We start from the raw sequence: 23,656 nt of genomic DNA, 5'->3' as shown, positions 1-23,656 counted from the left end.
AAATACTCAACAAGATACTAGCAAATCAAATTTAACAGCATATAAAAAGAATTATCCACCATGATCAAGTGGGATTCATTCCTGGGTTACAGGGATGGTTCAATATCCGCAAATCCATCAACATGATTCATCATATTAACCAAAGAAAGGATAAAAACCATATGATCCTGTCGATAGATGCAGAAAAAGCATTTGACAGAAAACTAACTAGATTTAAATTTAAAAAAATCTTCTACAGAAAATAGGGAAAAGTGTGCTCACTTTGGCAGCACATGTAATAAAATAGGAATGATATAGAGAAGATCTACATGGCCCTGTGCAAGGATGATGTGCAAATTATAAGAAAAAGCAATATTGATTTTTAATTTAATTATACATAGTCTTCATAAAAACTTAGATCTTTAAAATGTCTTTAATTTTTGTCATTAAAAAGTAAAATATTTAAAACCCAGATGTTCTGTGATGATGAACCACCATGCAGTTATTAACTTCTAATAGATAGTACAATAATTTTGTTTGAGATTATGAGAACACTGTGGGAGTGTCTGCAGTACAATCGGTAACAGTCACCCATAGATCCTGGGATGAAGATAAATCCTTTGTAATAATTCTACAGAGACTCTCAGGGTGCTCCTCAAAAAGAGACTGAACTACTCTGGGCTGTTTTTCTTCTAGACCACTTTGTATTGGCATTAATTTAATATCAACTGTAGGTCAGGTATAGATGTAAAACATAGAGATGCAAAAAGCATTAAGAAACAGCCTACTTTCAAGTAGCTCCCCTCAAAAAGATGAACAAGTCAATCAGGGATTACAGTGTTAGTTGACAAATAAACTGACATTCCACCTGGTGTGATAGATGTGGCCCGGGAGCACCAGGCAGAAGTCCCCATCTTGTCCTGAGGCCACAAACTATGTGGAGCTTGTCCTTGAACTGATAAACTGACGGATGGGCTTGTGTTAGTCAAACAGGGGAGGGTGAAGACTGTCATTTCTTTCTACCTTCATTTGATTTGCAGTGAGAAGTTTTATGAGTATATTACATGGATGGTTCATAAAAGGCACTGAGCTAAATATTCTCTATTTGACTTACGGCTTTTGGTTACTGCAGAATGGTAGAAAAACTGACACATATGTAGCACCACATATCTATTTATTAGTTACATTTTCATATGCATTCCTGTCACAGCATTCCAGGTTCACATTGATGCATATTTTGTTTATCTTTCTTCTAATAAAAACTCTCTCTGACCTGATACACATCATTTTTTTCCCTCATGTTCTTTTTCCTTCTCTTTTGTTCTTCCTTTTCTCCCCCCTTTCTCACTCTTTTCTCCATTTAAAAATCAAATTTGTAAATGTTACATGGAGCAAGAGCAAAGAAAATGGGTTGAAAGCATTTGAGTTGTGTTGCAGTAGTACCTCAAAAAGGACTATACTTCCCAGAAACTTCTGATGCTCAATGAACATGTCTTTCCTTGGTCTTCAAGGATTTTTCCTTACAGCCCATTTTGCTACAATCAGATTACAGTAGTATCAGCTGGAGCAACAGGAAGAGCTTACCCTTACTCTCTTTCAGAAAAGGAAGCCGATTCCACCAAAGCCAAGCTTTACTAAAATAGCTCACAATAGGGGAACGTGTCAGGTCAGGACTAGGCTTGGATGGTATTTTTGTTAATATTTATTTTGTAGCTCATTCTAATGAGTAAACAAGTCTTGGCATTTATTTGGACAGCTTGGGGCGGGGGATGGTGTGCACTCTCTCTTCTAGATAACTAAGGTTTTATTTAGGGAATTGCAAGTCTCTAATCTCTTAGATGTTAAATCGTCTCTGTGACTTAAGGCAACTGATCCCCAAACTCACTGACACATTCTTGAATGGAAACTTTTCATGTCTGTACAAATACATTATTAATAAGATGTATATGGTGAGTTCATATCCTAACTGGCTATTTTAATGTCATGCTACTAAAAAGGGATCTATTGATTGTTTGACAACGTATGACTAGTATGCAGCAAATTGGGCACATATTGGGTACATTCTGGCTTTTCCCATCAGAACTCAGGAGTTTAGAATCCACCGAATTCTTGGGGACATACTGGTTGGGAACCAACCTAACCATTCTAAGTTAGCTGCAGTGATTCTGAGATTTGGGGGAGAAAATCGTAGTTTGTTCTATGGCTTCTCTCACTAAGTTTCCTTCCTACCACTTCTTTGGACTTTTGAATGCTTGAGACTGACATGGTATCCCACAGGACTGACATGGACATCATGTCATGAAAGGATGACATGATGAAAATGAACTATAAAATGCCTTTTCTGTCTCATCTGCCATTGGAGATACAGGGTGACCCACAAAGCACTGTTGTCTCTATTGTCTAGATTTTTGGATTTTATTGACCAATAAAAATAAAAATGAAGGAGCAACATATGGTTGCCAGATCTTTATTTTTCTATGTGGGACATTAAAAAAAAACTTAAAAAAGACAAAACTAACATCTATTCTCACCATTTTCCCAAAAAGAAGGCGTATATTTTACCGTCGAAATGAATCAGGATAAAATCTCTGAATAAATGGAGTCCTTTCCAAGAGAGGGAGATTGGCGATGTTGGGTTGATGTTTTCTCCATGGACAGATGAGCATTTTGCCAAAGAATGTCATTCACTCTTGCATCGTATGTTAGGAACTGCTTTCAGAAGGTCCTATATCATCAACCTACTTCTCATAGTCTAGGTACAATTTTTGGTTTCTTTTTAATGAATTAAGAGCTTACACATAGACCCTTGTCTTTTTTGGTGAAAGTTTATTAGTGGTTTTAAATTATTAAAAAGCTAGTGAGTTACCATGATTTCATCTATGTAGTTATGAGCTGTTTCTGGGCATGTGCTAAGGAATATGTACATGGAATTGGAGGACTTAAATATATGTACTTCATCCACATCCGTAGTCTTTACTCAGTTAATATTTTGCTTCCTGTCTGGCGTCTGCTTTTGCTAAAGATTTTCTTTCTCTTAATTCTTTCTCTTAATTACCTTTCTCAAGACTTTTTGCTCAATTCAGTGATAGATTACAATCTACTTTTTGCTCAAAATGTCCTTTAGTATTTCAAAGAATTCCCCAAAGGGGCCTTTTACATTTCTAGGGAGCATTGATGAATAGGGTAAATCATGTTATGGGGATCTTTCAGATACTAAAACAAAGAATTAAAACTTATACAAGTCGGTTTTGGAAAATGGCATCATAGTTCTTGGTTCTTGTCACATAGATATAAATATCATACATCTTTTGATTCTTTTTTTAGATTAGTTTGGTTTTTTAAAATATATTATTTGAGAAGACATTACAGCACACAACTGAACCCCCAGCGTGTTAGTTAAATATGGGCTATAGATCCATAAGTAGTGTAATGGAACTTAAATTTATATTTAATTTTAACCCCATTCCTTTTCACAACTAATGGAAATACCTAATACAAACAGACCAATTATCTGCCAGTGTATTTTATTAAGTCTTTGTAACAGTTTTATAATGAACTCTGCTGTGATCTGTTCAAAAGTCTTCAAATTAAATAATGAGGATGCTTAAAAATTGTAATTTTTCCCTTCTGGCAAACTTAAACAGAATAAAACGGGATTGTACGAATAATCCTCACATGAAGTCTGAGAATGTATGTCTCAGGCAAGGTCAATGCAGCTATTTCTGCATCACTGAGATAAAAAGTTAAATATGGTATCTTCAGCTGTTTGAATTAAAAAGGGGGGGGTTAAATATAAGAACAAAACCCAAAACATGCAAATGGTTTTTAAAATGATTCATTACTAATAATTTGTTTTTGAAATACTGGGGTACCTTCACTGAGAATGCAAAGTAGAGAATGCCAGTTGAAACATGATTTATTTTATTTGCTTTTGGTTTTATTTGTGAAATAGGCTACACAGCAAGCATCTTCATCTTCACCCAAACTGAGTGACACGTCGCGTTCTTCCTCTTCCTTGGAAAGTACAGTAAAGGCGCACGGCAGTTTGGCCTCCTCTTTATCTAGAGAAAGACAGTCCTGGATCGACATAGTTAATAGTTCTGCTGCTGCTGACGATGAGGGACAGTCTATAACACTCGCCGTGAACGTTCACTCCCCGGCACCCTCAGAGGCCAACAGTCACAAGGCCCTGGAAAACAGCTGTGCCACATCAGAAAGTGAATTTTTGAACTCTTTGTCTAGTGATGACACTTCTTCATTGAGTAGCAACTTCGACCATCTTACTGTCCCAGACAAGCCCACTGGATCAAAGATGGCGGACAGAGGTAAACCAAGAAGTTGTTTGCTCTTCTCTAGAGAATGAATATTTGTGTATAGGTGTGGAACTCTAAGGTTAACTTGTAAAAAGAACATTTAAAGGCACGAATGATAATTCAGTAAGTAAACAGTCAGGTGGGGCTAAGCCCAGAGGCTACTTCTGTAGAGGAGGGTGTATGTGGAGGACTCCAGCTGCAAGGCCATTAATCACCCACAGTAACTGTCACTGGCCAGATGCTTACGGGTAGGAGACATGATTTCCCACCAATCTGAGGAAACCCTGGACTCCTTTTTGGTCCCATGTCCTATGCTCTGGAGTTTGTGATGATTAGGTCAGGATTTTGTAAATTGATACAACATTGTCTTCCTGGCTTCAAATGAACGGAGAGCCATCACCTTCCCTGGACCCCAACCACAGGCAAGGTCTGGGTCCTTGCTGGTCGGCTCTTGAAGATGCCCATGTGGTTAAAAGGAAGACAAGACAATTTGCAGCACTTTGGAATGCAGTACTTAGAACTTCATATGCAAAGATGAGCACAGTGTGTGCTTTTGACAAAAAATAATTTAAATCTTAGCAAAGGAAAGATTTTAATGGCATGTAAAAATAATGTGAACTTTCTTAATAATCTGTGATAATTGGTCTTTTTCTTTTCTTCAGACAAGCTTTTTTTTTGTTTTCAATCATGATGCATCTTTATGGATGGTCTATACCTTAATTCAGGTGTAAAACAAGCTGATTAAAGATACTGAGCAATGGGAGAATGCAGAGTTAGGTTTGTATTTTCTTCAGTGTAGTACTGAAAAAAAAGTTGACCAGTGAGATTCTCATGATACGTGGCTAGAGAGGTCTGCAAACACAGGGGCTGCTTGCCTGATCAGGGAAAGTTTCCTTAAGTCCTCAAATTTCCAGATCTACCCTGTTAATTTAGTGTCTGGTATCAGTGTAATTCAAGCCAAGTAACACAACTGCAGGCCAGTTGTGTGTGTGTGTGTGTGTGTGTATATGTGTGTATCCATGTATGTGTATGTGCGTACATGTACACAGTAGTTTGCTCATGCTGGGAACTCCTCCAAGTCACCATGGTTGTCACCACTCCCTGTAGCCTTACCTGAAGATACTTCATGAAGTTGAAGTATCTGCCTGGCTACTCATGGCATTTTTTGCCTAATATCCCTAATTTAGGCCAGTGATCAACTTTGCATTTAAAAAAGAGGAGTGGATGAAGTAATTGGTGAAATAATGTATGTCTCTAGGTGAAGAAGGTGGGGCAGGGGAGAGAATGGGAACACAACATCAGGAGTGTAGAGTGAGTCACAAGTGGACTCTGAGGGAGGGAAAACAGTAGATACAAGCCGGCCTCTGGTTTGAGAGGTGCAGTCATGTAGAAGAAATGTTGGGCGTAATCTCTATGTCCTTGGAAGTAAAAGCCAGTGCAGACTGTGAGGCTAGGGGTGCAAGTAAAAAGGAGGTAGTTTTAAATTCAGCATAAGAAGCTTCTTTGTAATTGGGGCATCTGGGTGGCTCAGTTGGTTGAGAGTCTGACTCTTGATTTTAGCTCAGATCATGATCCAGAGTCATGGGATCAAGCCCCATGTGGGGCTCTGTGCTGAGTGTAGAGCCTGCTTAAGATTCTCTCTCTCTGTCCCTCTTCCTCCCCAGCCCCCACCCTGCTTGCATGAAAACAGTTAAAAATTGAATGGGTTTCTTGGAAAGGAGTGCATTCCTTGTCCCTGGAGGTTCTTCTTCATTCTGAGACAACCACTTTCATTGGGTATTCATTGCATATCATGTATTGATCACAATTTTTTTTCTTACAAAGATATGCTGAAGAGAGGATTTAAGTATCTTGAACAGGATGGCCTCTAACTTGAAACTTGGAAGAGCCTTCCAGATACAGGGATGCTTGAACTAAAGACAATCATGGAAAGTAGGACGTCTATTATTTTCCTGCTAAAAACTCGTACCATAAGTGGAATGAAAAAGTGTCATGTGTGCGCACACACACACACACACACCCCACCCCAAAATGAGGATGGCTTTAAAAGCAAAATAGAGAATAAAATTCCATTTACATTCATTCCTGCAGATTGAGTTTTTCTTGAGGATGAATAACCTGCGAGTCATGGGCAGATGCTCTTGTCCGTGTCATTCTGGGAGGGCAGGGGCTGCAGACCTGTCTGGGGACCAGCATCTCTTGTAGCCTAAGAAAGAAGAAACCTGGTCCTTTTAAATTTTGACTTAGGTGCAGATTGACTGACGGAATCTCAGTGCTTCCTCAGACTGCTTGACATGAAGGTATTCCTCTCAGTAGAAAGGAAGAGAAGATAGCAGTATTTTCCCCTCACCAATGTGTTGGCAGTTGCCATATGTTACAAAATTTTTGCTGATGATCCTCCCCTGCTCCTAGGGATTTGGTTAAATTCCCAGAAGAGTTAAACCACATAAAGTCATTGCTATGGAAACAGCAGCCAGGTCTTTTCTTGTGTTTGTGATGATTTGCCGTTGAGTAATCAGTCTGTGTATTCTGCTTTTTTATTCATGCATGGTGGAGAATAAGGTAGCCTTTCACTTCTGTGACTTCTAAAAATTATTTTTTAGCCACAAGTTAAAAAAAACAGAAAAGCCTGAAATTTCTCTGTCTGAACTATTTCAGTTTGTTTTTATGACAGGGATTGGAATGTCAACATGGTCCAAGACCGGAGTTAGGAGTTTAGATTAAGTTACAGTCTCATGATGCATTTGCTGGAGAAAGAGGCTCATATCCTAGAAAAAAGATTCTTAATGGTTAATAACTGCGTCCGGAAACAAGCAGACAGCGTGCATCGTAGCTTTTTATTTTGACAATGAGAGAAATATTTTGCAGCTATGCAGTTACAATTGTGGTTGCTGGATTTTATACTGAATTTAAATGGCCTTTTAGACATCTCTTCCCTGTGGTGTGAGCTAATAACAAAAATGTCGGGTGTTAATTGCATCCCACTGCCTTTGTGCATTGGGAGTTCCAGAGTTCCAGAACTATCCAGATTCCTCATGGAGTCTTTCCACGAAGCACAGTGGGGAAAAGAGGTGATGGGGTCAGTAGAATAGTCATCCCCGCTGGCTTTTACCCTGTACTGTTTCCTTCTTTTGTGAGAGGTTATTCGGCTGGTTCCTTATGCCTCTGTGACCGTGACTCACATGCATGCTTCTATTTACATTATGCTGACAATGTGGAGATGATTGGTGTATGCTTACACCATGAACAGAGTGACCACACCCTGGAGGCTGAAAAGCTGAATAACCACTAATAAGATGAATGCTCAGTTTATGTAAATAAATGGTCAAGTATAAGTCCAGTCAGAATCAATCTGGGCATCGTGCTGAATTAAAGAAATTCTAGTGAAGAGACAGGCCTGCTAGAGTATGCGTGACATCTCAAGAATGTGATATAAATGAGCCAGACTTTTTATGAGTTAGTAAAAATTACCAAAATTTTACATAATCTGAGTGTACACAGGATGGATGCTACATTATTTTAGCTAGCTACTTCAGATGTTGCTGTAAAATTATGTGGCTTGTCTCTTTAGGAAGCAGGAGGGTAATTAAATTGAATACTGAAGTCCATTCAGTAGCCTTATTTTTTTGAGTACCTAACATGTACTCATGACTTTGTTCTACCAGGAAGATGCAGATGAACCAAATACAACTTGTGGCTTAAAAATTTTAACATCTAATGGGGAGAGTGGGAGGAATAAGACTTATTTAACAAAAGAAATCAGAGTAAAGTAAGTGCCACAGAGAGACAGAAGGTATGCAAGGAATTTAAAGGAAAGCAGATATTCAAAATATAGATCACATCTAAGTAATCTGTGATCTGGGTGGGAGGGTCTGCACACAGAGAGGGGGGCCATGAGAAAGAGGGATGGAGAAGAAATTTGGATGATGTCAAATGCTGGGCTAGTCAGTTTATTTCAGTAGACGATGGATGATTGTTTCTGATCAGCGTACTCATATCATTAAAGCAATTCTTTAGAAAAATTATGTCAGGCTCTGGAATGTGGGATAGAAATATATACGGGGGCACAGGAGATTGGAAGAGTTGGGAAACTTTTGTAGTAGCTGACGTGGCAGTGGAAATGGGAAGCAAAGGAGAAACTGAAGGGTTTCTATAGTATGCCTGTCAGGGTGAAGACGTCTTGGTCTTTGTATCTCTATCACTTAATTTGGTTCCTAGATTTCTGGGGGATCCCATTTTTTGAAAGATAACTTGAAAAGTGACCTCAGAATAGGTATTAATATTTACTATTGGGAAAATATTGAATCATAATTGTTGATTTCAATGGCATTGCTCTCAAGCATAGGTGTGAGCTGCTTTGTCTGCTCCATGCCAAGTAGGTAAAGATCTCTAGAAGATGTCCTGAAGTAATGCTGATTAGGTTACCTGCAAATTTGGTTAATATAACTAGTTCCATTTTAATTATGATTGTAAGCGTCTAACTTATTTTTAAGTGAATCTTCATTGCCCAATGCCATTAAACAGATTCTTTCCCCACTGACTTGTATTGCCAACTCTACTGTATCATATCTACACATATACATATATATGGCCTGTATATCTACTCATATACATATATGTCTCTCTCTCTCTCTTCTTTCTCTCTCAGCTTATTTCTGCAGTCTCTCTAATCTTTTACTGATGTTTTATCTTCTACTTTATCAGTATAGTAGTTAGATTCTACCTTTATAGCATACTTTATTATTCAGTAAAACATTACTCTCCTTTGCATTATCTTCCAGCTAAATTATTGGATGTGATTTTCAAGTTTAATTTGAAAAGTCACATTTGGAATTTGATTAAAAATTTCTTGATCTTTTTAGATTAATTTGGTGAGAATTGCTATCTTTAAATCATTGAGTCATTCCATTTATGAACATGGTATATTTCTCCATTCAGGTCATTTTATGATTTTAAGTACAGTTTTCTTATTATAAGTCTAGCATATATTTTACTGAGTTGTTCTTAGACATTTTTAAACTTTTCTTGCATTTGTGAATGGAATCCTTTTATTACATTTTAAAATAATTATTATTGCTGATGTGAAAACAAAAGGTTTTTAATTCCATGTTTGTCTTATACTGGTCACCCTATCTTATAATTTGAAGTTGTTTTGTTTCTAGGTAAATTATCCTATCTTTATGTAATAACCACTTTAGCTGATCTTCTCTGATATTTATGCTTCATTTCTTTTGGTTACTTGTGTGATCAGAATTTGCCTGAAGTTTATTTGCTCTATTACTCTAAAAAACTCTTTGGCATTATTGATTGCATATTATTTTTATTATCCAGTTAATAAAATTCTGCTTTATCTTTATGGGTTCTTTTAATGTTATTGAGAATTCTTTTGTTTGACCTTTGCTACTTCCACAAGGTAATTGCTTCATTGGTTCACTTTCATATCTTTTTTCCTAGTAAATATGTGCAGGTTCTGAGTACCTCTTTGACTAGAGCGTGCAGTTTATATAATGTAGTATTTTCATTGTTGGCCATTTGCAAACAGTAAGTTTTAAGAGTAATTTAACTTTTAATTTCTTCTGTAACCAAACATATTTTTAGAAAAGTGCTTTTAAAACTCAAAGTGAGTGCTTCAGCAGCACATATACTAAAATTGGAACAATACAGAGACGATTAGTATGGTCCCTGCACAGGGATGATGTGCAAATTCATGAAGTGTTCCATATTTCCGTCAACTGGAATTAAAATAAAAACTTCTGCACACTCAAAATATTTTTTAAAATTTCAAAGTGAATATGTTTTTGGTAGTCTGGATGGGATTCACAAAAGATCAGTGACATAATTTAAGGAACCATGTTCTTTACAGAAAAAGATGGTAGATTTCTTAATGACAATGGCTATGGCAATCTCTTGTAGGGGTATGGTTGCACAAAGCTGATCATGACTTGCCCTGGTCTATAAGTCTTCTTGAAAACATATACCTGCAGTTTATACTATTTGGTCTGGGAAGAATCCTGGCTAGTTCTTTGAAATGCTCCTAATCTCATGGTCTCCAATTCATTTTTTTCTCTCTATAATTATATTCCCGGCCCATTTTTACTATTCTGGAGACCCTTGAATACATTTCTCTCCACTTAGCAATAGCAAGGAACTGTGATGATATCAGCACATGTCTGAATTTGCAGCTAGAAAGAACAAATCCAAGGTCAGTTTTCCAGCTAGACCTTTTCATCAGGGTAATATCTTAAGCCTTTGAGGTCTATTCCTGCATTATCCTTCTGTTGTTAATTTCTAATTTTTCTCATTATGTTATGCTTTCCCAATTAAAGCCAAAGCAAATAAGGTTATATCTTCTTCAAACTACACAAACTATAGTAAGTATAAGATTGAAAAAATAATTTTTTTAGTAGACTTTTATCTTTTTTTTTTTTAAACAATTTTAGGTTCAGACCAAAATTGAGCAGAATGTACAGAGATTTCCCATCTGGTCCCATCCCTACACATGCATAGTCTCCTCCATTATCAACATTCCCTCCACCAACGTAGGACATTGTCATATCTGATGAGCCCACATCAACACATCATTATCAGCCAAAGTTCATAGTTTATGTTAGGGGTCCCTCTTGGTTGTGCATTCTGTGGGTTTGGACAAATGTATAATGACGTGCATCCATCATTATGGTATCATATTGAGTATTTTCACTGCCACAGAATCCTATGTACCCCACCTATTCAGCCCTTCCTCCCCCTTACCTCATTGGCAGTCACTCATCTTTTTATTGTCTTCATAGTTTTGCCTTTTCAGAATGTCATATAATATAATTTGCAAACAAAGTTTTGTTTCTTCCATCCCAATCTGTATACATTTTATTTCCTTTTATTGTATTGTTGCATTAGCTAAGACTTTCAGTATGATGTTGAAAAGGGGTCATGCAGAGGGGAAATCCTTGCCTTGTTACTGATCTTAGTGGAAAAGCTTCAAGTGACTCACCATTTATGAAGTTAGCTGTAGGTTTTTTGTAGATCTTTGTATCAAGTTGAGAAATTTGACTTCCTATTTGCTGAGAGTTTTTATCATAAATGGATCATAGATTTTTTAAGCAAGTGCCTTTTTTAAATATCTATTGATAGGATCATGTGATCTTTTAGTCTGTTGATGTGATGGATTACATTAATTTTTGGATGTTGAATCAGCCTCACATACCTGGGATGAGTTCCATTTGACTGTAGTATGTAATTCTTTTTATACATCATTGGATTCACTTTGATAATATTTTGTTGAGGACTTTTATATCTTGTTATGAGGCATGTTGGTCTGTAGTTTTCTTTTCTTGTAATGTATTTGGTTTTGGTATGAGGGTAATTCTGGCCTCACAGAATGAGTCAGGAAATGTTCCATCTGCTTGCTTCTATCTTCTGAAAGAAATTGTAAAGAATTGGTATAATTTCTTCCTTAAATGTTTGGTAGACTCACCAATAAATTCATCTGGGCCTTGCTGTTTCAGAAGGTTATTAATTATTGTTTCAATTTTAAAAATAGAGACACATCTATTCATATTATCTATTTCTTCTCATGTTAGTTATGATAGGTTGTGTCTTTTGAGGGACTGGTCCATTTGACCTTGGTTATAAAATTTGTGGCCATAGAGTTGTTCATAGTATTTCTTCATTATCTGTTTGGTGTCCAATGGGATCTATAACGATGTGCCCCGTTTTCATGTCTGAAGTTGGTAATTTGTGTCCTCTCTTTTTTTGCTTAACTAACTGAAACATTTTTACTTTTGGCCTATCTAGATACTTGGAATTTAGTAGGTATAATTTACTTATTGAGTTTCTTAGAATCCAATTCCAAAATTAGCTCATTGTGTTTATTTGATAGAAGGATAGGCAAAGGGGATAAGAATGAGATCAAGAATGAAAATTTTGGCAAAATACTGAATGCTTAACAAATATTTATTGAGAATCTACTGTCTTCCTGGCATAATTGGCCTTTGGAGATACTTTAGTGAAATATAATAAAGGCAACAGCCCCTGTGGATAGAATTTACAACTTGGTGTATATGTCTATCATGGCAGGATAGGGAGACAATTAGGTAAATACAAGAGGATAATTTCAGGTGGTGAATAAGTACTATACAGGAAATAAAGTAGGAGTATATAAGGTTGGAGGAAGGACCTTGATTTAGATGACTGGTCAGGGAGGACCTCCCTGAAGAGGTGATCTGAGAGCCAAATGGCACAAAGGACCCTATACATGTGAACCATAGCTGGCAAAGTACCCCAGACAGAGAAAATAAAGTGCAAGGGTTCTAGCAATAGCATGTATTTTGTGGTTCAAGAAACCGAAAGAAATCCCGTGTGGCTGGAACAGAGTGGGAGGGACTGGAGAAGTCAACAGCAGCTGGTTTATGTGGCAACTAGTGTGGGTTCTGTAGGGTTGTGGGCCCTGTAAGGTGTTTGGATTGTGTTCTAAGTGCAGTGGGATGATTTTGGAGGAATTGAATCTAGGGAGTGTTATGGGTGTGACTTATGTTTTAAAAAGATCACTTCATTCTATGGAAAATGGATATTAGGAAGCTGTAGTAGACCAAGTATGTGGTTGTTGAGATATGTAAACAATGAAATGATGGTGGCCTGGTCTAAGTTGGTAGCAGTAGAGTAGTAGGGGCAGAAAAAATTATACATTTGGGGTATATTGTGTACTTAAAATGTAAGAATATGAAATTCATAAAGGATTCTTGCGTGTTTAGTCTATCCCTAGTCTTTAAAATACACTGCCTTAGCACAGAGTGAATGTTCAAAGAGTATTTGATCAATTAAGTAAATGAGTGGATCAGAGGTGCAAGGGAAAAAGTGGAATGAAGGTTGAGTTACAAGTTTCTCGGCACATTAGTCTCTTGTATAACTGAGTATAATTGCAATGCTTTAGAATTGGTATCATTTCCTGGGAAAAGGTTTGCTAGTAGGGATTTAACTCCATGTTTAAATACATAACTCTAAATATGTACACTGTGGATTTCCTCTAAGGCCAAAAGAAGGGTGTTATACAAGTAATTATAGATCACACTAGACTATAATCATCGAGATAAAGAAAAGAGAACTCCATCTTAAAAAGGTGAGAGCATTTATCGGCTCCAAACCTTCAGTTTTGCTTAGGGACCTTAATTAGGGTAACTTCTTCTTTCCTCTTGCCTCAATGCTCCCTCAGTTTTGTATTTTGTGCTCACTTGTTTCCATCATGGGTCCACATGGTTGATGGACTCTACAGTTTTTGGAGCCAAGGTTGACATATTTATCTATGGTACATTGGATTTATATCCCTCATTTTAAGCAATTTCCAGCTATTTTCCCCTTTTATTTCCCATTCAACTTCTACCTTGCAAATATATATATTTTAAAAAACCAAGAAAATGCCTTTTTTTTGGGTACATGCCAAAGTTTTTTGTTTTCTTAGGATGTGAGCAGATACAAAAATTTGATGTCTACTTTACATATTTCACCTAATCCTGAGTGTATGATTGGAGGAATAGATTTCAAAAGCAAATGGAATATTTGTTTCAAGAATATAGAGCTACTTATAGATAATTGGACAACAGACTCAATCTAAGAGTATTTCTAAAAATCACTGCCACAAGATGCAATAATAGTAAAAAAGAACAACATTAAAGGTCACCTAGTAGACTAGGTTTGTCTTTTCAACAAAAGCAATGATAGAAACTCAAGAGAAGAATCTCTGGAGGAGAAGGTAAAGCTAATACAAAAAAGTGAGGGAAGTCAAAGTGAAGTTACTCTTCTCTCAGGCTTTGAAGGGTACAGGTAAAAATACTGGTTTTCTACTTGGATGCTCTTTCCCAGTCTGATTTCTTTCTTTTAAAATTTATGTCACCTGTCATCTTTTTTGTTTTGTTTTGTTTTAATCACCTCTTTCCTAACTTGCCTTCTTCCAATGTTCTTTTCTTCATGTCTATGCTTTTCCCTTTATTGTACACAGAACCAGCTACCATGACCATGACTCACCTTTGGCTCCTGATTGGAAATGGATTATCCCCAGGTGCTCAGTTCAAATGCCTAAGCAGAGAATCTGATTATCTACCCTGTCTCCTACATTGCTGACCAGCTTAGGAATTTCCTGGTCTGGTCCCCTATGACCCTGTGAGAACAGTGTTTGCTCTGAAAATCCTGGCCACTCGCTCAGAGACAGAGGCTCTGGGTGGCGATTTTTCCCTTGGAAGACAGAATAGTGGGACCAGGGCTCTGAGCTCTGGTCTGTCTGGTTCAAACGGCTGTTATCTCATTGACTGTATATTGCCTGATTTGAAATCTTTTCTTCACTGATCTTTATTCAAAAGGAAGTTCATGAAATATATTTAGCATAACATAGTGTTTAAAGCTGTGGATTTTGGGTTATAACCCATATCTGTCTCTTTGTGGCTTTGGTCAGAGTTTTTATATCTTGACAGTCTGTCCTTTATATCAGGGCTCATATTTTTTTCATGGGGTTGTTACAAAGTTAATGAGATATTGTTGGTATAGCAGGTGATATAGTGCCTTTTACACCCTAAAAACTGAACACATGATCCTGTCTCTACCAGTAGCAACAGCTGCAAAAATAGGCAGTCTGTCTCTCAAAATTATACCATGATAATGCTCTTGGTTAGTAGTATCCTTACTGTTAAAGAGAGTTATCCAGATTTATCTTAGTTACATAATTCAAATTTGTCTGACAGTATTATTCTAAGTCTTTTGCTATGATGTAGAGTTGTCAGAGTCACTAATTAGAGGAAGCCTGTGAAAGTTTTTGAACCTATTGGCATCAGCTAGGTATTCTATTAAATAACATTTGCAAAGTCTCAATAGCTATACATAATGTCAAAATAAACACGTAGTTACTCTCTTTGTGCCTTCCATGGTCTTTCCTTGCTCAAACACTTGGAACATAGCACATGAAGCAGGGAATCCCGTCTTCGAGGTAAACCTTTTCAAGCATTTCCTGTCTGGGAGCTGACATTGTCCTCCTTGGGACATCATGTAGACTTTTTCTGTTTCCAACAGGCTTTCTTTCAAATTCTGAAATGAAATATGGCCTATGAATTTCTTTCAGCACTTCTGTTCTAAATAGAAAAATAAAAACCGTATTCTAGAAAGCACAAGGAAACACCAAAAATAAGATAGTGGGGGAGGCAGAGTTGAAAATACTGCACTTAAAGAGAGAATCTGCATACCGTGTTCTCGACAGCCAAATTCTGGGCCTCCGGGAGCGTGGATGTCCTGTCAGAGGCAGACAATAGGCTGGGGTATGTGGGAGGCTGGCAAAAATGCAGCACATTCATCTGACATACTCTTGGAAAGGAGCATACTTCTAACCATTAGTTAAAATGTTGTTTTGTCTCATTTGCTGATATCACCGCAAAAGATCTTATTTTTAAAAATCCTATTTCTTTCTAGAGTCTAAATCTCTGCATTCCATGGCCCCAAGTTGAGACAAAGTTTGCTCGTTGGACCCCCTGAGACATTTTGAGCCAGTCTAACAGGTGTAAAGGGTCCCAGAAAAGAAGCAGGTGGGCTGCTTCCTGGATGAGCCCCTGGTTTTAAACTGTAACTCCAGTCCCTTTCTCTTCCAAGGAGTTGAAGCTGGTTGCATGACACATTGGCCACAGTCACCTTGCGGCGCAAAGCAGAGTCCGTGGGCCGGCAGTTTCAGCATCTCCTGAGAGCATGTTAATAATTCAGAAGCTCAAAGCCATCCTAGACCGGCTGAGTCTGATTCTGCATTTTAGCAGAAGCCCTGGGTGATTGCTCACCTATTAAAGTTTGAGAAGACCAGTCTAGAAACTCACGGGTCTGCACAGTGTGGAATTGAACTTCTGTTCTTGATTCCATCACTGCTTTACATTTTGGAAAGCTCACTTACTGTTTTTCAAGAATCTCCATTTTTCCCCGCCATAAAATAAAAATAGTTATCATCTTCCTTGGCAAAGCCTCGCGAGCTGGATGAGATAGACTGTCAAGTGCCTTATGTAGCAAAGGGAGTTGAAGTCCTGTTATTTTATGTAAGAAGGACTGAGCTCTCGAGAGGAAGGCTGGCAATTGCATTAACACTGGGCTGTCAGAAAAAATTCCTTTGTTTTACTGCAGAAGACAAGGGATGTGGAAATGACGAAGTTGGCTTCTGTTTCCAACGTGAAATAGACCAGCGGTCTTGCCTGGCAGTCTTTTTCCTTGCTCCTTCTACAATCTAGTAAAATAAGATAAATAATCTATTTCTTAACATGGAATTATAATTTAGAAAAATATTTACATAAAAACATGAAAGGGAGGTTTTATTTTAAAGTGTATTCATTTTTGAGAGAGACTGTGCAGGGGAGGGAAGGGGAGAGGGGCACAGGGGATCTGAAGTGGGTTCTGTGCTGACAGCAGGGACCCTGATGGAGGGCTTGAACCCACGAATTGTGAGATCATGATCTGAGGGGAAGTTGGACGCTCCACCGACTGAGCCGCCCAGGCACCCCTGAGAGGGAGATTTTAAACATTACTTTATGCAGTAGCCGCTTCGAGACACGGGACTAACACACCACTACTCACCTGTGCTCTGGGGTCCGGTGTAAGTTGTATTTTGTTGTGCTTACACCCTGTGGGTCTTCAGTCGTCCCGTGACTCCCTTTTATCGCCTGACTCCATTATTATTAGACGTTCATTTCACGGCCTCATGAAGACTCAAGCACCAGCCATTAGCAACAATTAAAACAATACAAAGCTCCCAGCTGGGTCACAGGTGTGGTTGGATCATAGGTTTGTCCCCTGAGTTTTTAGCAATAAGCTGTACATCTCTCAGATTATGACCCAGAAGAGCCAGTGGAGGTATTTTCTTGACTTCAAATGCCACCATTTATTGTTTTATTGTCTTTATGTTTGTGGGCAATTCTGGGATCTGGTTAGTAGAGGTCGGTGTACATCTAGTCTTTCGGTTTTAGGTTTCCTTTGAGAAGGGATGGATGGGTGGCTGGCTGGCGAGAACCAGCAAGAACATTGACTTTTCAGGTTTTTCCCCATTTCCCCAGGAATTTTCACCTTATCTGAGCATACTGGCACCTGCCTGTTATCTCAATTGCTAAATGAATTAAAATGGAGAGTGTTTTTTTGAACACTATTTGGTCATATTTTAGGTGAATTCTGTATTAACTTTCAGGTCTGCTTTATCTGTGGGTTTATTTCTGGGAGATCAGGTTGCACACGCATCACACACACATATGCATGCACACCCCACACATACATACATACCACACACACAGATAACACACACAGACACCACACACACACACACACACACACACACACACACTCCACGCACACAAACACCACATACATAATGTACACACATACACACCCATATGCTCATAATTAATGCCCCAAGATTTAAGTCAGGGAAAGGAATCTTGTGTGGGGAAGAAAGAGAATTTCTGATATTTTTAACATAAAGATAAAATTTATCCATATAAATATATATGTCCAAAGACAGTCCTGTTTATTTTCCCTTAGGGAATGTACTTTATGCCACATTATTCTAAGTTTCTAAAGTTATTTTTATCTTTACCAGTTTAATATCTTTTGAATTAGATATGTGGTCTTAATATAATGATTTTACCCTGACATAATTATGAACTAATGTATTGGTCACAAGTAATTTTATTTTCTATCACCATCTTTAATAGTACAACTGAGCTGCTTCATGAACACAGCAAAATTTAAAGAAACCATTTTATCTTCTTTGTTATACACTTATTTGATTTGCTTCCTGAAGTTTGTTAAATATATAGTACTTAAATACTGTGGCACTGAAAGCTATGTGTTTAGGCTTTATTCAAAGTAGAGTTCCACTTGCCTTGCTGTAAAAAAAAAAAAAGACATATAAAAACTATCGTATCCTTATGTATTTGAAATGTCCCAGGGTCCTCAATCCTAATGTCCCCTCTGAGAGTCCGGTGTCTGTTAATTTAGTTTTCTTAAGACTTTCTAGTACCTACAGCTTAACTGCAAGACTGTTACCATGCTTAGTATTTCTACTATGTGAGTATCATTAGTTATCACAACAATCTCATAATAACCTACTTTCTCATCATTTTATTGAGATATATTCCACATAACATATAATTCATGTATAAAAATGCTCAGTGATTTTTCATATACTTTTAGAGTTGGACAACTATCTCCACAATTTGAGAAAATTTCAACACCACACACACACACACACACACACACACACGCACACACACTTGGCTCTCATTCTCCATTTCTGCCTGTCTCTTCCCCAGCCCCCAGGCAACCACTAAATCTACTCTCTGTTTCTATGGATTTGCCTGTCTGACATTTCATGTAAATGGGCTCATGCAGTGTGGTCTTTTGTGACTGGCTTTTTTGACTTAGCAGAATGTTTCCAAGGTTCATCCATGTTGCAGTATGTATCAGTTCTTCATTGCTTTCAATTATGGACTAATATTCCATTGAGTGCATACACTGCATTTGGTTTATCCACTCGTCAGTTGATGAACATTCAAGCTCTTCCCACCTTTTGTCTATTATGAATTGTGCTACTGTGAGGAGTCATGTACATGTTTGTCTTTTAAATTCTCTTGAATATATACCTGGGAGTGGAATTGTTGGGTCATATGGTAACTCTTTATTTAGCTTTTGAGGAATCGCCAAACTTTTTCCTAAAGTGGTAGCTTCATTTTATATTCTTAACAGTAATGTATAAGGGATTCACTTTCTCTGCATCTTTGTCTACACTTATTTTGTCTTTTTGATTTTAGTCATCCTGGCAGGTGTGAAGCAGTATCTCATTGTGGTTTTGATTTGGATTCTCTGTAATGACTAGTGATGTTGAGCATCTTTTCATGTGCTTATTGAGAAAAACTCACTTTTGATGTCTGTACAGTCTGAGCCAGAAGGTCTAGTTGTATTCAAATGTAGTTTTGAATATTTCCCCCGCTTTTGGAGTCTGTTTTCATAGAGAGCAAAGAGGTTTACTGACCAATGCTTTAATTCAGTTGCAAAGTTAGTTCAACACCTTTGCTCTCCATTTTATGAAAAAATATGGGGAACACCTGTGGTGGCTTTCTGGTAGATGAAGGAAATTAATTATTGCTTAAAGATGTCTAATCTTATAAGAATAAACTGTGAAGTAAATCAAGTTTGCTTGATTTTGTAGCTTCTATATTAATATTGTATGCTTTTCTCTACCCTTTAGAGAGGCTGCCCTCTTTTTTTTTTTTTTTCCAATTCCTCCTAATGCCATACTTTTGAAATGGCTCTCTATCTAGCTTATTCTCAGGATAAGATGGGAAACACACAGACATTAAAAAGTACATTTTGGACAAAGAAATCTTGCTGTGTATCTTTCCTGAAGTTATTTTCAGGGAATGAAGGAATAAAGGACCAAAGTTCTTAGTGGATATTAAAGCAATATCCAGGGATGAAGATTCTCTTTGTGTAACCTATGTCATTTGGGGTCCTTTCAGTTGTGTGTGATTGAAAACTACACTCACAGTAGCTTATCAAAGCTAATGTATTGGTTCCTCAGAGCTGCAAGGGCGCCAATGGAGTGACCAAGATTCATATTTCAGCTGTATCCTATAGAATGGCTCCATTCTCATGATTCTTGGGGTGATCCATGGAAGCTTCCAGCTCATGTCATCACATATTTAGGAAAACAAGAGAGGTTGATTTCCCTGATGCCCCACCCAAAATCTCAGACCTGAGTGTTCTTGGTCCCAGTTGTCCTGACCCGAGACACCTGCTCATCCCTGAATCAGTGCCTGTGGCCAGCAATGATGGAACTGCCATTGACTTAGCCTAGTTCGTGTGGTCCCCACCCCCCTGGGTCCGATGTGGAGTCACTTCACTAGAAGCACTTGGGCTGAGGCTAGCAAGAAGGGAGATTGGAGGTACGTGGCAGCCTGAGGAATGATCATTACCAAAGCCACATATGATGTGGGGATTCCTTCTCTCAAAGGGCAGTTTCATGAAGGACATTAAAAACTCATCAGGGGCAGGGGTTCTCAAGCTTTGGGTTATGTATTAGTTTGCTAGAGTTTGCTTGTCCCATCCGTGTATTTTAGAAGCAGATAACTTGTTTCACAGATTCACAGATGGAGAGGAATTTTGCCACAGGATGAATCATTCTGAGTCTCACCAATACCACATTTAGATGATACTTGGATTAGATTTTGGACCTAGAATTGATGTTGGAGTGTGTTAAGACTCTTGGAGATGTTGGGATAAGGTGAATGCATTTTGCGTGTGAAAAGGACATGAGTTTTGAGGGAGCTAGATGTTGGACTGACTTTTAACGGGTTCAATTTTGCCTTTCCAAAATTCCTATGTTGAAATTCTAGTTCAGAAGTATCTTATAAATGAGGTTGTTGCAGATGTAATTGGTTAAGATGAGGGCAGGAGGGGGAGCCCCTAATCCAATTCAACTGGCATCCTTCTAAAAGGAGGAAATTTGGACACAGAGACATACACAGAGGGAAAACACCCCCATGAAGACTGGAGTTCTGCCACAAGCCAAGAAACTACCAGAATCTCGGAGAGGCCTGGAACAGAGCCTTCCCTAATGCCTTCAAAGGGAACATAGCACTATCATAACAAAGTACCATAAACTGAGTGACTTAGACAACAAAACTTTACTGCCTCTTAGTTCTGGAAGTTAGAAGTGCGAGATCAAGTGTCAGCAGGGCCTTGTCTTAGGACCACAATGTCTAATGTTCTCAACTTGACTTTAATTGGGTTTATTGTTATTGCTTTTTTTTAAAATGTCATTTTAATAGAAGAAACAAAGGTGTCTGAAGATGATGAAATGGAAAGACTCTACAAATCGTTAGAGCAAGCTAGTCTCTCTCCTCTCGGGGACCGACGACCTTCAACCAAAAAGGAGCTGAGAAAGTCCTTCGTGAAGCGATGTAAGAATCCATCCATAAATGAGAAACTTCACAAAATCCGAACCTTGAATAGCACATTGAAGGTAAAAACTTTCAGATTGTGGATAAACTCTGGGCGGGGCGGGGGGGGGGGCAAGGAAAGGCTGCTTCTGCTGAGAGATGCATGCTCACCAGTGTGTTTGGGTGGTGGGGAGGGCAATAAACCAAATATAATTTCTGTAGGGTCAGAGGACTTCTGGCATCCTTAAAGTACTAGAAGAGTAGCTCCAAATGCACTTTTCTATTATAGGCCTTGATTTTAACATTCACTTTGGTATAAAAGTTCAAAGCCTAAGTTCCTAGAAGGTAAGAACCATGTGTGATTTTTTTACCCTTTACTTTGCACGCTAAATGTTGATGAAGGCTTAAGATAGTCAACTTGTACGAATAAACAGTGAGATTCATAAGATTTTGGAATTTCAATGGATTCATTAAAGAGTACCATTCTTCTTTTCTCCTACATCCAGAAGAAAATCTCTAGATTTCAGATATAGCCCAGACTTCGTGATTCTCAGACCTAGGCTCTGGAGTGAAGAAACATGTGAGAGACAGGCAATGGAAGAGGTACACTTGATGGTAATCGACTAGCAGATGTTTTGACAATGGGAATGAGGGACAGGGTACAAAATGAACGGAGGCTATTTTCAGGTCCAACTAAAATGGTTCTTCACAACAAAAGCATCCTGCTTTCACATGTAGATGATAGCATGAACAGGAGGAGGTCAGGATACTTGGTAAAATAGTCTCAAATTTGCAGAAAATTTCTAGATGCTGAAAAGCCTTGATAGATTCTGCAATTTAATTCTACATGTCCTTTTGCATCAAGAATTTTAGTCTCTTTCCCAGAAGAAATAGAAGCAATAGAAACATAAGGCTACAAAGAAACGGCTGAGGGACTCTTTCGTAGTCAGATGTCCCTGTTAGTAGAATAGCTAAGCATCCTAAAAGACTACAAAAACGAGACTGAAAAAGAAAAGGAAGAGGAGTATTTTAATTATACAAAGAAACCAAAATGTAGAGAAATTCTCTACATTTAATGATGACAGACATCAGTAGCACTCCTTTCAAAGCTAAATATGTTATATTCTATGGTGTCTAAGAAGTTGATAAATACATTTGGTCACTTAATGTAATATACCGTAGTATGTTGAGATTTTACTATCTTATTTGTGATAACTGATGTGAGGGAGTACATTTTTCATTAGATGAGCATTTCCTGAATCTTACTGTGTACGAGGCTCTGTTCTTGGGCACTGGGACCACTGAGTGCACCACACTGGACGGTGGAAACAGAGAGGAAAATAGAATGCAGTGTGATGAGTGGTGTAGCTGACACAAGCTTGGGTACTTTGGTGGCCCCAGAGGAGGGATCTGGCTGCCTGCCATGAGTAAGAGATGAAGAATATTAGGGTTAGAAGGAAGGACACTCATGGAGGAGGAAATGCATGTCAGTGGATGATACATTGCAGCCTATGTTGGGAGAAACAAGGAACAGGCTGAGGAGAGAGCGGACAGTTAGTTCAGGCCATTTCTAGAAGGAGAAAGACAATGGCCTTAGCAGAATAACTCAGAATAGAATAACAACTCTGGACTCCAGACTGTCATAGGACCATGCCCTGACCTGGCTACAGGGAGGCCAGGTTTGTACAAAGAATTCAAAGCTTTTACTGGCCCATAATATGGTTCTGTGTGACCTCTTGCTCTCCATGCACTGTGGCCATGGAATTTATGAATTCAATAGCGTTTTCTTTTCTCCCTGAGTATTAGTTACCTGTTGTGAGGTAACAACCCCAAATTTAGCAACTGCAGACAATGAATATTTGTCAGTTCACAGTCTCTGTGGGTCAGGAATCTTGGCATGGGGCTAGATGCTTCTCCTCCGGGTCTCTCACAAACTGCAATCCTGGTATCAGCTGGGGCTGGGTTCAGTCCTCCACTGGGGAAGGTGTGCTTCTGGGCTGTGTCATATGGTTGTTGGCAGGATCCGGTTCCTTGCAAGTTGTTGGATTGAGGTCCCAGGTGTTCACCCAGTTCCTTGCCCTGTGAGCATATGGTGGCTTTCCAGACAGAGGCTGGCTTTCCTTAGAGTGAGGAGGACAGCGAGAGCAAGATGGTGCAGTCCTGTCTCAGCAGTGACACCACATGACAATGACAGTGCTCTATGCATTAGGAGCATAGGACTTTGGTGTAAAAGTCAGCCTGTATTCAGGGAGGCGGTAATTACATAAGGGTGGAAATACCAGGAAGACAAGGAGCATAGGGGGCCATCTTGGGGGCATCTGCCACACCCATCTCAACATCCATTGTCTCTGTACATTGCTGGAAAGAAGCCCTTTTCATAGATCCCGTAGGCCTCACAAAAGTGTAATGCTAGGCTGGTGAAACATAATC

General features: G+C 38.5%; 2 protein-coding genes and 2 non-coding genes across 20 annotated transcripts in view; 3 read left to right on the top strand and 1 right to left on the bottom strand.

The window, feature by feature from the left end:
* OPRM1 (opioid receptor mu 1) overlaps positions 1–23,656 on the bottom strand; it is a 165,727-nt gene that overhangs the window by 39,960 nt on the left and 102,111 nt on the right. The window lies entirely within an intron of this gene.
* The window catches only part of IPCEF1 (interaction protein for cytohesin exchange factors 1), a 177,333-nt gene that overhangs the window by 142,845 nt on the left and 10,832 nt on the right, over positions 1–23,656 (top strand). For all 17 annotated transcript variants that reach the window (XM_029944019.1, XM_029944025.1, XM_029944017.1 and 14 more), the window contains 2 exons: positions 3,932–4,304; positions 21,116–21,309. In XM_029944019.1, coding sequence (XP_029799879.1) covers positions 3,932–4,304; positions 21,116–21,309 — 567 coding nt within the window. The remainder of the gene's footprint in view (positions 1–3,931; positions 4,305–21,115; positions 21,310–23,656) is intronic.
* Positions 254–363, top strand: LOC115297280. The gene has a single exon (XR_003911378.1). It is a non-coding gene; the product is annotated as a U6 spliceosomal RNA (small nuclear RNA).
* On the top strand, positions 9,917–10,019 carry LOC115297250. Its single transcript, XR_003911353.1, has one exon. It is a non-coding gene; the product is annotated as a U6 spliceosomal RNA (small nuclear RNA).

Source organism: Suricata suricatta, chromosome 7 (genome assembly GCF_006229205.1).
Source record: "Suricata suricatta isolate VVHF042 chromosome 7, meerkat_22Aug2017_6uvM2_HiC, whole genome shotgun sequence".
Taxonomy (NCBI): domain Eukaryota; kingdom Metazoa; phylum Chordata; class Mammalia; order Carnivora; family Herpestidae; genus Suricata; species Suricata suricatta.
Note: the sequence above shows the minus strand (reverse complement) of the source record. Positions and strands in the feature narration are given on the sequence as shown.